The sequence below is a fragment of the Balaenoptera ricei genome, chromosome 16, assembly GCF_028023285.1.
Source record: "Balaenoptera ricei isolate mBalRic1 chromosome 16, mBalRic1.hap2, whole genome shotgun sequence".
In the NCBI taxonomy this organism is placed as follows: Eukaryota; Metazoa; Chordata; class Mammalia; order Artiodactyla; family Balaenopteridae; genus Balaenoptera; species Balaenoptera ricei.
Window position 1 is genome coordinate 49,509,207 of NC_082654.1, and position 15,242 is coordinate 49,524,448.

The window sequence follows — 15,242 nt, forward strand, 5'->3', positions numbered from 1 at the left end:
CAAACAAACGGGAGCTATACTAACGGGAAGTTGAACGTGATGTGTGCGAATTATCAAAAGAAATAAAATGCTTCTCTATCGTTTTCCAAAAGCTACAGGCCTGAGGTTCTGAGGCTTTCAATAGGATGGCCTCTAATTTGACACTGCAAGATTTTGAAAAATTACAAATGGGTTGTGTTTTACACACCAAACGGAAGCTTTCTCCAGCAATTTTTCAATTATTGCATTGTGAGTCCTCCAAGAAAAGTAACTATTTTGGCTTAGGGAGCCCAAAGTTACCAAGTAAAGGGAACAGCGTGTTTGCAAGTTTGCAAATAGTCCTTAGAAATGTAGTATGGACAGTATCCTGGACCTTGCTGGAAGAATATGGGTTTGAAGAGGTCCTTTCCTTCCCTCAGAAGGGTTCCTAAACCTTTTATGTAGGCCTTGAACCCCTAACTCAATCTGAGGAAGCCCATAGACTGTTTTTCAAAAGAATGTTCTTAATATGCAGGGTTACAGAGGAAGCCAATCACATTCAAATAGAATTATCAAAATGTTTTTTTAAAACAACTTTGCAACATAGTGATATGTGTGCCTTTTAATTAATTCATTAAATAACTAGCAGCGAGCTTGACTACTTTAATTTCAGAATAGTGATGAGCAAGAAGTGATATTTTGAGAAATCTGAAACATGATAAGAAAATGTCATATGAAAATATCTGTGTTTGGTGGCTATTGGTGACAAAGTCACAGGTATGGTTAATACCACTGTAGTTGTTTACCTGTGTTTCTAATATGGAATGCTAAGTTGCAGGTACAGGTTAGTGAAAATAAAGACGTAAGTTTTCCCTATCCAAGTTCACAGATGCCCTGAAATTCTATCCATGGACAAGAAACCCTGCTAAAGGCAAGATGAAGCTCATGACCTTCTGCCCCAGGGCTAAACTGAGGGGTGGTGGGTCAGGGATTCACTGCACCCTCACTGTGACACAGTCTTGGGAAAGCTAAGCATTTTCTTCTCCTATTCTGAAGTTTGGAAACGTTTTGTAAAACAATTTAAAACCATGTCTTTTTTTCAGGACAAGCCTGATGGCTACATGTGCAAAGATTAATAAGCACCTTTGATGTGTTCCTTCAACAACCAGAATTATAGTTGCCAAATAAAGGGTCAGTCGACTAATTCTGAATTTTAATCAGGATTTTGTTCCAGTTGTCCTGGGTTGGCTGAGCTTTAGCGTTAGGGTTTTTCTTTTCAAAGGATGCCGAGGAGGCTTCGCGTTCCCCTCACTCTTGCATTTTGGGCACACACTGGCTCAGAGACAACTGGGCGCACACACATTCCCCCGTCGAGTCCTCACGGGGGAGCTGTCATCTTGCAACCACAATCATCACATGCCATTGCAGGGGCAACCCGGCAGGAGGGCCCCCCCTAAATGCCGCCCAGCCCCTACGCAGTCCCGGCCAGGCCGAGGCGCCGACACACAGGAGCCGGGCCGGGGCCCGGGTCTCCGGCTTTCCGCAGGGGAGCGGGGAGCGCGCCGGCCCACGCCCACGCCACCCACACTTTGGGCGCACACTCCGGCGCACACCCCTGCGCGCGCACACCGCCACACTCGGGCGCACGCACACCGCGGCCGGGCCACGGACGGCAGTGTAGGCGGCGGCCCGGAGTGGTTCGGGGCGCGCAGCCGGGTCCCCCGCGAGGGCGCAGCCGGCCGCTCCGCCCCGCCCCGCCCCTCGAACCCGCCAAGCCGGACGCGCCTGGGGCTGCAAAGTTTCGCCGCTCGTCCGCCGAGGCAGCGCGCCGGCTTGGGCTCGGCTCGGCTCTGCGTGGCTCCGGACGGCCGTGAACGCTGGCCGTACCGTGCGCCCGGCTGCGCGCCCAGCTCTGCCCCGCGCAGATCTCGACATTCCGCGCCCCGCCTGCCGGTGCTGCCCGCGCGCCCTCCCGCCGCAGGGTTTGTTCTCAGCCTCCTGTGCGCCCTCGATATCCCTCCTCCTCCTCTTCCCCGGCTCCGACCCCTTCGCCTCCGCCACCCATCATGGCCCGTGGCCCCGCTCGGACCAGCCCGGGACCGGGGCCCCAAGTGCTGCCGCTGCTGCCGCTGCTTCTGCTGCTGCTCCAGGACGCGGGCGGCAGCCACACGGCCCCCGCCCCGCCCGCGGCGGCCGACGGCCTGGCGGGGTACAAGAACCCCCAGCGGTCTCCAGGGGACGCGGCCGCTGCTCTGGGCCCCGGCACCCAGGACATGGTCGCTGTCCACATGCTCCGGCTTTATGAGAAATACAGCCGAAGGGGCGCGCGGCCAGGAGGGGGCAACACGGTCCGCAGCTTCCGGGCCCGGCTGGGTAAGTAGAGGGGGCCCTGGGGCCCCCTTCTCTTCATCCTCCCCGGTCCTCCTCACGTGTCCATCCTCCCACCCCTGTACCTCCGCTTTGCCTCTTCCTTCTATTCATTGACTGGTTCATTCATTCTTCCATTAACTATTCCCCCCACCCCGCCCGCCCCGAGCACTCTGTGCCAGGCCCTGAGCCTCCCGTGGGGACGCCGAAGTGGCACAGAGTGACAGAGTTCCTGCCCCTGGGGTGCCGCCAAGTCTCGGAGGGTGTCACACTTGCCGGACACAGACGACCCCATCCACAAGGCTTTAAGCACAGCGTGGAGATGGGACTGGGCTGGGTGAGCTCACCGTGTGTGTGTGGCGGGGCTCGGGGGGTAGGGATCCATGTCACAGCGTTCAGCTGTGTTGGCTCTTGACAGATGAAGGAGGCACTGAAGAGAGCCCATCAGGTGGGTGTAATGCAGCCCTGATGGAAGTGCCAGGCACTGGGCCCAGGCAGGGGGTGTGCCCCTCTAGCTGGGGCACTTAGTGGGTGTGGCAGTTGGGGAAGCGGGGTGGAATGAGAATGGCCTTGGGTGCCCAGCCTTGGGTACATGAGACTGAGGCCTGCTAGGCACTAGCATGAAGTGTTCAGACTATGGGGGTTTGAGGAAAGGTCTAGAAGCTTGGGCAGTGGGGTTCCCAGCCCCTCTCCTGCCCTTGCCCCTCCTGGGCAGATCCTTTCCCCTTTACCCATACCTTGGATAGAGCTGCACCGAGCCCTACCTGCCCTGCTTCCGAGAGCATTTCAGAATCCTGCCTCAGCTGTCTGCCCACCCTGGCTGGGTGACCTCTGCAGGCCCTGGGTGAGCAGAGACGAGGCACAGCCTGGTGGCAGGGGTGATGGGAAGACCCTGGTTGTCATGGAGATTACTCATGGTCTCAGAATGCCATTGCAGAAAATGTGGGTAGGGGTCCCCTGCAGCCCTTGTGAAGGAGGAGGCCATTCATCAGGAGAAAGACCATTGGTCTGTAGGGCCCCCTCTTGAGGTAGATGGGAACAAGCCCAACAGTGGGGCCAGACAGCCTGGAGTCAGATCTGCCACCTCCCTGTTGATCACTGGCTGTGTTACTTAGGGTACCACACCGTGGCCTCAGAGCCAGACACTGGAAGCTTGGTCTCGCATAAACATGTACTGGGAGCTCCTGCCACAGAGAAGGCCCTTCCCCCCATCCTCTACTGGGCAGACTCACTAGGTCATTGTTCCTGGGTTCCAGGCCAACCAGATCTAACTCCATCCTCCCTGGTACCTTTTATTCACCTCTTGGGGCCCATTTCTGGAGCACCATTATTAAGTCACTCAAGAATCATCTAGCACGACCATGATCTTGGGCAAATCACTGAAGCTCTGTGGACTTGAGTGTACTCATCCACAAAATGGGCAGGTCATGGTAGTATCTTCCCTGTAGCATTGCAGGAAAGATGACATGAGTTGATATGTGTAAGCCCTAAGCCCAGCACTGGCCAGTTTAAGTGTTGGTGCATCGTGTTTCCCTGGAGTACAAAACACTTGTGTTCATATAGGTGTAGATTTGACCTTGCATCCATTAACTCAGTCCCCAAAGCCTTGCAGTTGAGGAAAGCAAGGCCAGTAAGTTCACTGCTGCAATAAGGGATGAGCACGCCCATTGAGCCCACCCTGTTGCTGCAGGCCCAGGCATGGAGGTGCACAGTCTGTTTTTCAGTCTTCACAGGCTGGGGGTGGTACAAGCAACACTTAGCCCTGAAAAGGATCTGGCGACAGTACTTCAGATCCAGTCCTTCCATTTTACAGATAAGGAGACTGAGGCCAGGCCAGGGCAAGCTGTTCACAGTGGCAGTGGTTGGCACCGTCCATCTGTCAGGCTCATGCTGTTCTCACTGCTAGCCCCCTCCCCCAACCTCCATCAGAACTGAGCCCAGGACTTAGGAGACAGAGGATGGATCAGATCCTGGGAGATCAGAATTATTCTGGATCAGTCTAGGACTATTTGACAAATCCAATACTCTTGTTTGGAACCATTTGAAACAGCTATGGGTACAAGTCCCAGCTCCACCTGCTACTAGTATGTGTGCTGTGGTACACATCGCTTTACCTCTCTGAGTATCAATTTTTTGTGCACATAGTGGGGGTGGGGTGAAGATTCAATGGGATGAGGTGGGGTTTGTGCCTGGCAGAGAGTAGGCCCAGGCAGCTTGGTTTCCCTTCTCCTCCCTTGACTGACTTAAGTTGGTTCATACCCAGTCCCTCACCAGCCCTCAGAGTGCCTGCTTTGTGACCCAGCGACCAAGCTGTGAGGAGGTGTGAGCCTGGGTGGGGACCCCTCATTTTATGGATGAGGCACACATGTGGGGGGCTTCAGCTCTGGTCCTGGATCGTACCGGTCCCAGCCTGCTCCGTGACGGTGACCTCTGCTGCCTCAGTGGGGTGGTCCCTGCAACCCGTGTTACAGTGGAGCTGTGTCCCTTGCCTGCCTCTAGGCAGCACAACTCAGGTTCCAAGCGCAGGCTGTGAGCTGGAGTGGTAAGGGCCAAATCCTGAGTCTGTGACTGGGGCCAGGGACTGATCTTGTCTATGACTCAGTTTTTTTCCCTTCTAAAATGGGACTAATAATGCTCTCTTCCTTATAGGGTTTTTTTAATGAACTGAGATATGTTCAGTGCTTAACACAGTGCCTGGCACATGTAAGTTCAATAATGTTTTAGCTCTACTATTATTACTCCAGCCACCCGGCTCCTTCCCTCCCTTCCATTGCTCCTTGAAGTGCATGGGTGGAGAGAGCTTCAGTCTACATCAGTGGAGAGAGCTTCTGAGCCTGACCATAAGGGTTAAGGTTAGACACCTGCAGCCTCAAACGACCTGCATTTAAATCTAGGCTTTTCCGCCTACGTATGTGATACTGGGCAAGTTACTTAACCTCTCTGAGGTTGGTGTCTTTATCTCTAAAATGAGAGTAATAATACATACTCATCTGTCGACAGTGCCAAAAGTCACAGTCAGTTCCCCAAGTCTTTCCTGAGCACCTCATTCAGTGGCAGGTGCTGTAAGCTCAGAGGACACAGAAAAGCATAGACTATTGGCCGTGCCCCAAAAAGCTCACAGGCTGGTGGAGAAGGGAGAAGTAAACAGAAGAATGTGACCAGCAGCACAGGTAGGGCAGTGGAGTGAGAAAGGGCTGGGGGTGGGCTTCAGGAGCCCCACAGGACAGCATTGACCTGGCAGGGGAAGGGCTGGTGGGGAGGGTCCAGTGAAGCCTTCACAGAGCAGAGGAGGCCCCAGACAGACTCTGAAGGGCAGGGGGTGTTAGCCAGGTGTAGAAGTGAAGCAGAGCCCTATGTGCCTGGAACTGTGAGGCGTTTGGTTTCAATGAGGAAACAACAGGAAGAAAGAGGCAGAAAATGGAAGTGAACCAGTGGGCCACCAAGACCTGTAAGCAGTGGGGCAGTATAGAGAGTGCGTATGGTGAGAGAGGGGCGAGGGAGGGGGGAGGGGGAGGGAGGGAGAGAAGAGGAGAGGGGAGAAGGAGAGACAAGAGATTATAAGGGAAATGCATACTTATCCAGAAATCATAGAAAATCACAGTAAAGAAAAGAAATCATCCCCAATCGCAATCCAGATATAACCAGAGTTAATATTTTGTGGAATATTGTATATAGTTTTTACCCTAATGGGATCATAGTTGCAACAGGTAAAACTTGTTATATCTTCATTCTCCTTTGAAGTTACTGGGTTTTTTCTCATTGCTGGTCATCCTGAATTGTTTTTCATGCTTTTCGACATTTGAAATTTTTCCCATGGAAACCACTTCATCCACTTGGGGTTCTGGTCTTTTTCTTACTGATATGTAGAGTTTGTGAAGGCTGTTAACTCTTCATCTGTAATAAATGATTCCCTGTGAAGCACGAGTGTGGTGTGAGGGTGACAGTGTCCTGGGGTCACAGTGGTGGTCGAGATCAGACTGTGGGCTAAGACAGTGGTGGAAAGATGCAGAGTTCAGGGTGGTTGTGGAGAAACAGGATGTGGAGAAATAGGAACCGGGATAAGTTGCATGCAGGAGGGGGAAGAGGCTGTGAAGATTCTCAGGCTCCTGCTGGAGAGGGTGGACGGGTGGCAATGCCTCCCGTTGGGCGCGAGGACAGGGGCCAGGGGTGTGGGGTCCTCACTGTAGCAGTAGCTTGTGACACCACATGACCACTGTGTTCTGAGCATGTGCTGGGTGCCAGACACCTTGCTGAGAGCACTGCAGAGATGATCTCACAACTTCAGGAGGCACGTACACATATTCTGCTTGATTAACAGATGAGGAAACTGAGGCGCAGAGAAGGTTGTGTGACTTCCTAAGGCCCCACAGCTAGTCAGTGATGAAGCAGGGTTTAAACCCTGACTCTGGAGCCTGCCTAAAAATAGACACTCAGTACACATTGGTTCTCTTTCCTTCTCTGCACCACCACTGGTGGCCCACCACTTCCTTCCTTCAGCTTATTACGTTGGTGCTTGCATCTTCAGCCCGGTATTCTCACTCTGGTCACCCTGATGGCTGTTTCAGGGGCAATGAGTGAAGGGACAGATCTCCAGGTGACTTGGATTCTGTTTCTACAGAGCAGAGCAGTCTGAGGGTCCTCTTGGCCTGAGAGTTGGCCAGCAGGGGGCCTGGGGGGACCCTTGGACTAGGGCCGCTTCCCTACCTCTTTCCTCTCTAGTCCCATCCCTAAGAGTTGGGAAGGAGGTTGAGTGCCCAGTAGAGTGGACCTGACTAGGGTTCTCAGATTTCCAAAGACCATAGAGAGATCAACTTGTCTAAATAAGGTCAGTCCTTTCTTTCCTGGAGAGGCAGAACACAAAATGTTTGCAAACTATTTTAGAGTTCACAGCACATGATCTTTGTTACTTTAGCTGTTAGGCAGACCCCGATTCTATCCAGAGCACCTGGTTGGGGAGGGTGGGGAAGGGCATGGGCTTGGGGTCAGACAGGCCTGGAAGCACGCCCTGGCTCTGCCCCTTACCAGCTGGGGGGCTTTAAGCACTTTAAGCAAGTTATGTAGTTATGTAGTCACATACCCTCTCTGAAGCTCCATCTTTTTGTCCATTTGCCATGTCTGCTGCCCTCATTGTGAACACGAGGAATCAAGCATGCCTATACGCTTGGAACTTGGAGCTTCCTAATCAGTAAACAATATTATTCCCATTTTAAAGATGAGAAAACTAAGGCTCAAGGGGAAGTAACTGGACAAACGTCCTGCTGTGCAGTTCCTCCAGCTGGATTTGCATAATCGGCTATATCTTTCCAAAGGAGACTTTCTGGACTTCTTTCAGGATGTTCACTGAGCCCCAGGGCAGCAGGCCAGGAACCCACTTTATTAAGTGAAGCAGACAATCTAACAAAGACCCCTCCCCTCCCCTGCCATTCAGCACACATTTCTGAGCACTGACGATCACTCAGGCCTTGTGCTAGGATCTAGGGATACAGCAGTGCACACAGCTGGCAAAGCCCCGCCCTCTTGGAGTTTGTGTTCTAGAGGGAAAGAGAAACGATCACAACGAAATATATTATATCAGGATGTCCCAAAGTGACGTGAAGACAAATGAAACCAGGGACAGAGTGATGGGGCTGTTCCTTCAGCCAAGGGGGTCAGTGGTACCCTTTGCTGGGGATGCCGCTTGAGCAAAGGCCCAAAGGAGAGAGGAGTGACTCCTAGAGGAGAAGTGATGACAGCAGAAGGAAGAGCTGGGACAAAGCCCCGAGATGGTAGCTTCATGTTTGTAAGGACAGGAAGGCCAGGGTGACTGGGGCAGAGATGCGGGTGCGGGGAGCAGATGGAGTTGGGGAGGTAAGCAGGCCAGGTCAAGTAGGGCCTTGGTAAAGGGTTGGCAATGGAGAGCTCTGAGCAGGATGGTGACCTGAGGTTGAAAGCACCCAGCATGCCGGGGGCCTCTCCTGGACACAGCTCTGTGAAGCTGTGATGGGCGCTGCAGGTGCGGGTCCCCACCATCACTGTCTGTCTCATCCCTGGACTGAGCTCCTCTGAGTGCCTCTAATCACCTTTGCTAGGACACTGATCAGCCCAACACTTAGCCCAGAGTAGGAGTTTCCCAAATATTTATCTGGAAAAGGGAGGGAGGCAGGGAGGGGCGAAGGAAGGGAGAGAGGAATGATAGGAGGGAGGAAGGAAGGATCTTTTCTAGCTGACCATGAGATGGGAGCCACAGGCACCGGCACAGTTCATAGGGACTACTCTTTGGAGATTCTCCTTTGTGACCTGGGCTCATCCAAGCTGGGAGGCTTCAGGTAGGTGGCTTCTCTCAGCCACAGCCTGGAGCCCCCTGCAATGCAGGCGTGCAGGCACAGTCAGAGAGCTGGGCCAGCCTGTGGCCCTTCATGCCCTGGAGATGGGAGTGACCCATCTCCCCCTCCACGGTTCCCAGCAGGGAGGGTCATCACGCATCAGGCTGCCTTGTGAGGGGCAAGCTGCCTATGACCAAAGGCATTCAAGCCAAATGGAGGAAGGACTCCTGCCCTGAGTGTAATTAATCAGGCTGCCTGACCTCTAAGGTTCTTCCCTCTCTGAGTTCCTGCACGTGCTCTCTGTGGTTCTCCATCCTAAGGGAAGGGCAGCATTTGCTGTCCCTCTCCTGCACCCCGTGCAGAAATAACCTCCAGGGGAGGCCACCCCATCCTCCTCTACAACACGTTTTGCCACCCTGGGGCAGTCCTCCCAGCACCTTCATTGGGCCACACCCACCTCAAGCCAAGGCTGCTGTCCCTGCCTTGCTGGTCACAGTTATCCTTTATATCCTCTCTCGTTCTTTACCTTGGTACTGGAAGGGGGACCAAGGTGCTTTTCTCTGGGAAGCCCCATCTCGGTTCCCCCAGTCTGCTGTTTTCCTTCTCACCAAGAGCCACAGGTTTCTAGGCCAAAGATGCTTGCATCCTGCTGTGAAGGGCCACCTCTTTGGAAAGAGTCAGAAATGTCTATTTTAGAGCCTCTGAAGTGTTCTCCTGCAAAGAACCTGTTAGCGGAACAATGGAGTTGACTTGAATTGGATGAAAGAAAACACTTTCTCTGCTGTGTTAGCTGGACCATTGAGTAAGAGGGGCCCGAATTGGTGTAGGAGGAGCTTGCTCTGCCAGCCTTGGTCATTTAGATAAAAGTGGCATAGAGCACATTTGGGGGATTCCCCCTTTGTGCCTGGCACATTACATATGTTATTTATTTAATCCTCCAAGCATTCAGGTGAGATAGAGATTCTGTTGTCTCTCTGAGGCAGATGAGCAAGGCATGGTCCCGTTGAGGCCTGGGAGCCCGGTTCCTAGAGCCTTTCCCAGTTTGCGGGGTAGGAGCTGCCTTGTTGGTGAACTTGCACCCCATCCACAAGTCAACCCCGGATGTTGCAGATACACAGCCACTGCCCATCGTTGCTTCCCAAACTTACAATCCCTTAGAATGCTGGTTAGAATAAGAATTCCTGGGCCCCTTTGTCCCAGACCCTCTGAATCAGCATCTCCAGGGGAGGAAGGCAGTGATCTGTGAGCTTTGGGAAATTCAGGACTCAAGGACCATGACACTCAAGGCCGCAGTGTTTGGGGAAGCCAGGTTTAAATGTGCATCAAGACTCGTGCTTCTCCTTATGTGTGGACATATTGAGGGGCTGCTGTGGACATGCTGAGGGATTTTTTCTGAGAATTAGGTAAGGTAGTGTCTTTAGAATGTCACCCAAGCTTTGACTGGCATTTATTGGGCCCTCTGACTTTTCCTTCCTTCCTCTTTCTTGTAGTCCCTTAAAAGTACATGAAAGTTCCCAATTGAATTATGCCTTCTTCCCAGTAGAATTATGCCTTCATCCCAATAGAAACAAATAACCTTAAACTGAAGATTTTTTTTTTTTTAATTTCTATTTATTTATTTATTTTATTTTTGGCTGTGTTGGGTCTTCGTTTCTGTGCGAGGGCTTCCTCTAGTTGCGGTGAGTGGGGGCCATTCTTCATCGCGGTGCGCGGGCCTCTCACTATCGCGGCCTCTCTTGTTGCGGAGCACAGGCTCCAGACGCGCAGGCTCAGTAGTTGTGGCGCACGGGCTTAGTTGCTCCACGGCATGTGGGATCTTCCCAGACCAGGGCTCGAACCCGTGTCCCCTGCATTAGCAGGCAGATTCTCAACCACTGCACCACCAGGGAAGCCCCTTAAACTGAAGATTTTGGTTTAAAAAATGCCAGCTGAATCTGTGGATGCAGGTGTCAGAGAAACTGTGACCCATTTTCTACACACACACACACACACATTCCCGCTCTTGGAAGCCCTGTACCTCTCCCAGCTTCACCCAGCAGACAGACCCCTGGCAACAGGAAATAGGGCAGCGGGAGGGAGACAGCCCACCTGACAGCTCTGGTCTCTGGCTCTTCTGCAGCATCACAGGGAGATGATGCCTCCCTCCCATCCAAACCCTAGAGAGGGCTTGCTATTCACAGACCTCATGCTGCCAGGGCTTGGGGCAGCTTTCTGCCCTGGGGTCCTGGTGTACACCTGGTAGAACCAAGAGAGAAAGGAAAGAGTGGTTGACAGCCCCAGGGATGCAGGGGCCAAGAGTATTCTCGAGCTGCAGATGTGATGTTTGAGGGATCCCGGTCCGTATCACAGTTCCGGCCTCTGGAGAGCAACCTGGATGTTGGAGATTTTATTGAGTGACCTGGTACAACCCTGATAGTGCTTTTTCTTTGTAAAACAAGTTTAAAAGGGCTTGGGCAGAATAAATAGCAGACACCCAAATGGCTGTGTTCTTAAGTCCAGTTTCCCTCAGAAGCCACTCAGAATGCTGGGAGAGCGTGAGGCACTCTAACTTACCTCATTTGGAAGAAGGACTGTATTTAATGTCTATAAAATAGAAAGCTGTGCAGATACAGGGGGGCTACTGTCAGCAGGGCTCAGACCCAACCCAAGCTATCCCAAATACCTGATTCCACCTTATCTCATGAATGAAGGTGGGGGAGATCATTTGTTCATTGAGAGGCATTGGAGTGCAGAGGCAGGAACTGGAGCTTCACGGTCCAGCAGCCCTGAGCATCTACCCTGTCTGCCACCTTTTTCTCTTCCTTTCTTTGCAATGGGTTATGACAATCCCCAACCTCTCTGACCTCAATCCCTCATCCTCATCTGGTCCGTGAAAATAGCAAAGGGTGCCCTCATCAGTTCAATGTGAGGATTACAGGAGATGAGGAAAGTCTGGCTGGCCTGGAAATGCTCCCTCAATGGGCGTTCCTCCTCCACGTCCTGGACGGGACACCCTATGAGCACGGGGGCCTGTCCAGGACACAACCTAACAGGCTGTGGTCTGTCCTTCCCTCGCAGAAGTGGTCAACCAGAAGACCGTGTATTTCTTCAACCTGACTTCCATGCAGGACTCGGAAATGATCCTCATGGCCACATTCCACTTCTACTCGGAGCCGCAGTGGCCCCGGGCACGCAAGGCACCATGCAAGCAGTGGGCCAAGAATGCATCCTGCCACTTTCTGCCCCCGGGCCCGCCAGCACGCCAGCATCTGCTCTTCCGAAGCCTCTCGCAGAACATGGCCACGCAGGGGCTGCTCCGCGGGACCATGGCCCTGCTGCCCCCGCCACGGGGCCTGTGGCGGGCCAAGGACATCTCCCCCATCGTCAAGGCGGCCCGCCGGGATGGCGAGCTGCTCCTGTCTGCCCAGCTGGATTCTGGGGAGGAGGACCCGGGGGTACCCAGGCCCGGCCCCCACGCACCCTACATCCTCATCTACGCCGACGACCTGGCCATCTCAGAGCCTAACAGCGTGGCAGTGACACTGCAGAGATATGACCCCTTCCAGGCTGGGGACCCAGAGCCTGGAGCAGCCCCCAACAGCTCAGCGGACCCCCGAGTGCGCCGGGCCACGCAGGCCACTGGGCTGCTCCAGAACAACGAGCTGCCGGGGCTGGACGAGAGGCCGGCACATGCCCCCCACGCCCAGCACTACCACAAGCACGAGCTGTGGCCCAGCCCCTTCCGTGCACTGAAGCCTCGGCCGGGCCGCAGGGACCGCAGGAAGAAGGGCCAGGATGTGTTCATGGCCTCCTCGCAGGTGCTGGACTTTGACGAGAAGACAATGCAGAAAGCCCGGAGGAAGCAGTGGGACGAGCCGCGGGTTTGCTCCCGGAGGTATCTGAAGGTGGACTTTGCAGACATCGGGTGGAATGAATGGGTCATCTCACCCAAGTCGTTCGACGCTTACTACTGCTCAGGAGCCTGCGAGTTCCCCATGCCCAAGGTAGAGTGCATGGGGTCGCCCCGCTGTGTTCTGCCCCTTGGCTAATTGTGACTCTCAGCTCTGCCCCTGCAGGCAAGTCCCTCTGCCTCCTCACTCTGTTTCCTGTCTGTAAATAGGGATCATAACACCTCCCATCTACTCAAGGCAGAGAATAGGTAGACAGAGGTGCCAAAATGGCAGCCTGTTGGGTGGATACAGCCCACAGATGGATGGGGTCTGGCTGTGCCTTCATTGAATTTGAGTTTTAAATCAGAACCTTTCTTCTTTTGCAAAACAGGAGATCCATCTCCTTAGGTGTGTGTTCCCACACAGCAATATCCACAGAGGTTGAGGAGACCCTGGCCCCCTGCACATAGGTCAGGTCTCTTAAGCCCCCTCCTCACCAAGGCTCTTCTAGAAACCTGGCCTGGACCTCAGGGCGTTGGTGTCTGTGACCAGCACAGAGTTGGCCTCAGTGGCTTCCCAGTGTGACTGTCCATCCCCCATCCCCGACTCAGGGCAGGAACTCACAGGGCAGCTAGCTCTCATTGCACACAAGTCGGCAGGACACACAGCATGGGGCTGTTTTCCCCATTGCGCTGGCCCGGGTTTTCAGATGCTCACCTTCCCTCCAGGCTGGGCCGTGGTTCTGTCCATCCACCTTCCCACATCCTGAACCACGGTGGGCTGGCTGCCTGCTGATGTCGACCTCGGCACAGAGCACACACTTTCCTCCTACTTAGCTCCTCTGCTGAGTTCCAGGTCATGCCTTCCTCTCCAAGAAAGGAAGTCAGCGCATAAATCCACTGTGAACGTAAATAAATCAGCCAGCTGGGAAATCCCAGACACAGACGTGGGGCCGCATTAACCTGTTTGGGAATTAAGAGGCTTCTCCTCAAAGCCGTGCATGTGCAGGAGAGAGGAAGGGAGGTGCCTGACAGAGAGACAGGCGTCTGCTGGAAGGGCCCAGCCCGGCGGGTGCAGGGTGAGTGCAGCAGGCTCCTGCTGGCTGACCCTGCACTTACCTTATCAGGCTGCCTGGCTGTCTTTCCACCTTCCCTGACACCAGCCTGAACTCCCCAAATGCCGGTGTCCCTCTCCTCCCACCTCCCCACCAGAGGCACTGTGCATATAAAACTCTGGCCCACAATGAGCTGAAGCACCTGTGACGTGGTCCTCTTCATCTTGTGGGAGGTGCCGTGTTTGCTGCTGGGACCCAGACTCTTCTGGATGTGAGAGGCTGCCTGGGGAGGGAGGGGAAGAGAGCTGGTGTGGGCCCAGCGAGCATAGTTTCCAAGCCAGACTACTTTCTAACTGAGGGCTCCTGGTCCAGTTATTTAGTCATTTTAAGCCTCAGTTTCACCAGGAAAATTAAAGTCATACCCACCCCATAAGGTTGATTCAATGACAAAACGGGGTGATGCAGATGAAGCAGCGCCTGACACCCCAAAGTCAGACCCACCTGGGAGCTGTGAGTTTCCAGCCCCATCACACTGATGCACTTGTGCCTGCAGGGCTTCCCCTCCTGTGCTGAGAACGCGATCACATGGCAAGCGTGGCGGTGCTCCCTGGACTGTAAAGTCTGGGCAGCTATGGCCCCAGGCAGAACCTCCAATCTTCTCCCCTGCCTTCCCTCTGGGGCTCCTGCCCAGTTCCTGGTGCTCCTCAGGGATGTGTGACACGCAGGTGCCCCCAAGTGGCCAGTGCCATGTAGGGGATGTGCCTTCCCTCTGGGAGCCCTCAGGGCAGGAAGGCCTTTTGCAAAAGACCCTAGGACTCAGTCTGCCACTGATTTCAGAAGAAATGTGTACCCAACCCTGTGATCTCACCTTTTCTTCTAGGTCAATGCCTTTTCTGTGGCCTCAGTCAAGGACATGCAGGCAGCGTGGTGGGTGGGTGAGGACTGCAGGGTGGTCAGAGTTCGGAGGTGACCATGCTCCTTTCCGCCTTGCAGATCGTCCGCCCCTCCAACCACGCCACCATCCAGAGCATCGTCAGGGCCGTGGGCATTGTCCCGGGCATCCCAGAGCCTTGCTGCGTTCCCGACAAGATGAACTCTCTTGGGGTCCTCTTCCTGGATGAGAACCGGAATGTGGTTCTGAAGGTGTACCCCAACATGTCTGTGGAGACCTGTGCCTGCCGGTAAGACCAGCCTCTCTGGAGTGGAAAGAACCTGCCCCGCCTGCACACAGCAGGGCAGCATTCTCTGAACCTTCTGGAGTGAGCACTTGACTCAGGGTGCAGCTGCAAAGGCAGGGCACAGCTTGCAGGCTACCATCTGTCACCCCAGGGCATCATTCTGGGGTCTTTCACTGCTGGTGACTCAGCCCCCTCAATGCCAGTTCGAATCCTTTGAAGGGATCTGGGAATTAGCCCTGGCCTGATGGTTGCCCACGGCCTGTCCGCTGTGCTCTGAAGGCCTGAAAACCGGACATGTCCACAGGCTGGGTTTTGTGACTATCACCTCATAACCTGGAAAGAAGACTACAAACCTGAAGGCACTCACTCCCTTCACATGGAAAGAACCTCTGTTTAAATAATCAGTTTAAAACACTTCGGGCCACAGTGTGACGCTGGAAAACAGGGCCTAAATAATGGTATAAATGGATGTTTTCTCTCAAAATCCACTGCAAACGCTTTTATACATACAGTA

The 15,242-nt window shown here is 53.9% G+C and overlaps 1 protein-coding gene across 1 annotated transcript; it reads left to right on the forward strand.

Moving 5' to 3' along the window:
• Positions 1–2,024: 2,024 nt before the first annotated feature.
• On the forward strand, positions 2,025–14,847 carry GDF10 (growth differentiation factor 10). The gene is made up of 3 exons (XM_059900448.1): positions 2,025–2,331; positions 11,685–12,610; positions 14,544–14,847. Exons 1-3 carry the CDS (start codon positions 2,025–2,027, stop codon positions 14,733–14,735), a joined length of 1,425 nt encoding a protein of 474 aa, XP_059756431.1. The 3' UTR covers positions 14,736–14,847.
• The last annotated feature ends 395 nt before the right edge of the window (positions 14,848–15,242 follow it).

Bases quoted from the DNA above. Each gene is read 5' to 3' on its own strand.
- GDF10 (XM_059900448.1), top strand. From the start codon at position 2,025: ATGGCCCGTGGCCCCGCTCGGACCAGCCCGGGACCGGGGCCCCAAGTG. The intron at 2,332-11,684 runs GTAAGTAGAGGG...CTTCCCTCGCAG, and splicing joins CAGCTTCCGGGCCCGGCTGG to AAGTGGTCAACCAGAAGACC. The intron at 12,611-14,543 runs GTAGAGTGCATG...TCCGCCTTGCAG, and splicing joins GCGAGTTCCCCATGCCCAAG to ATCGTCCGCCCCTCCAACCA.